Below are 1,377 nucleotides of genomic sequence, written 5' to 3' on the forward strand. Positions count from 1 at the left end.
TAGCTCGTCTCAGAGCAATGCCCCATCACAGTGAAAATTGATGCGAATGGGTATTGAAAAAATAAATGTGCTATCACGTGATGTGGAGGCAATCATTACTGTAAGTGAAAACGAACGCTACCCATTTGAAGTTGAAGTTCACGCTTGTTGGCATATTTTTAATATTCGACCATCACAGAAAATTCTATTTTGTTCTTTTCTTGATTTATTTAAGCTTAAGCACGATTAATAGTTTCAGTTGAACCAAAGATTAGGTACAATTTGATTACTGTGCTTACTGTAAATCAGCGTTCATTTGCAGAGTAAACTGTTGTTGCTATTCTATTCTCAACTTGTATTGCTTCCAATGTGTGAACAAAGTAAGTATTGTTGTTATTTTATGTAAAATGTTGAATAGCATCGTCCATTGTTGTTTGATTTTTAATTTTTGAAAAAGTGGTAGCTTAACTGAAAAATATGTTTAGCAAAGTTCATGAACCGCATCTTATTTCAGCAACTGTTGAGCAATTTTTAATCACTGAATTACTTTTAGGCCAAGATACGAATGTAGCTGCAGATGAAGTGTTGCAGTTACGTTTAGTAAGTATTATTTAGTGTTTTATTAAATTATTTACTATGGTTGTTGTTGTTGATGCGGTGGGGGCTTTTTAGAAAGAATTAGTGAAGCGACCTGGATACGGGACTGTTGGCAAGCCGATAAAATTAGCATGCAATTATTTTCCACTGATAAAATTACAGAAAGGTGATATTATGGTTAACAGATATCACATCGACATACAACATCCGCGTTTAAAGTTGAATTGGTTCGATTTTAATTTGTTGTCAAGTTTTATTATAGTTTTAATGTGTTTTTATTTTCTGTTGGAGTGATGACAATCGTGACATATTTTGGGCATATGCAGTGAAGCGTTCAGATATTTTTGGTGATCCATTTAAATTAGCATACGATGGAATGAATACTTTGTTTACAGTTGACAAATTACATTTGAAGCAAGTCAGTGAAAAAGCAGATACGGTTCGTTTTAAAAATTGATCCAGAGTTTTATAAATTGTAATTATTAAATATGAATATTTTTATATTTTAAGGAAAAATTTTCCTTCAAAACCGCTCGAGAAAATAAGCCATCAGAGTTGTCAATTTTGATTAAATTCACTGGTCTGGTTCATTTGGACTTTCGAAATGCAGAAGCCGGTTCACTGGATGAACGTAAAAAGGGTCCAATTCAATTTTTGGATATATTGTTTGCACAAGGGCGTTCATCTCCAATATTCGAGTAAATTTCTGTTTAGCAATTTTAATTTATGACTTTTGAAAATGAATTGAATAATTTCAGATTGTCGAAATCATTCAAAGCCAGTTCAAGGAAATTTCATTTT

At 32.2% G+C, this 1,377-nt stretch overlaps 1 protein-coding gene across 1 annotated transcript; it reads left to right on the plus strand.

Moving 5' to 3' along the window:
* Positions 1 to 40: 40 nt before the first annotated feature.
* Tsp_14794 (eukaryotic translation initiation factor 2C 1) lies at positions 41 to 1,274 on the plus strand (the record flags this gene model as incomplete). Its single annotated transcript, XM_003367005.1, has 6 exons — positions 41 to 136; positions 302 to 359; positions 533 to 579; positions 667 to 794; positions 868 to 1,015; positions 1,087 to 1,274. Coding segments are annotated over exons 1-6 (665 nt in total), but the record flags the coding sequence as incomplete, so codon positions are not given.
* Between the last annotated feature and the right edge of the window lie 103 nt (positions 1,275 to 1,377).

The sequence above is a fragment of the Trichinella spiralis genome (assembly GCF_000181795.1).
Source record: "Trichinella spiralis strain ISS 195 chromosome Unknown Scfld5014, whole genome shotgun sequence".
In the NCBI taxonomy this organism is placed as follows: domain Eukaryota; kingdom Metazoa; phylum Nematoda; class Enoplea; order Trichinellida; family Trichinellidae; genus Trichinella; species Trichinella spiralis.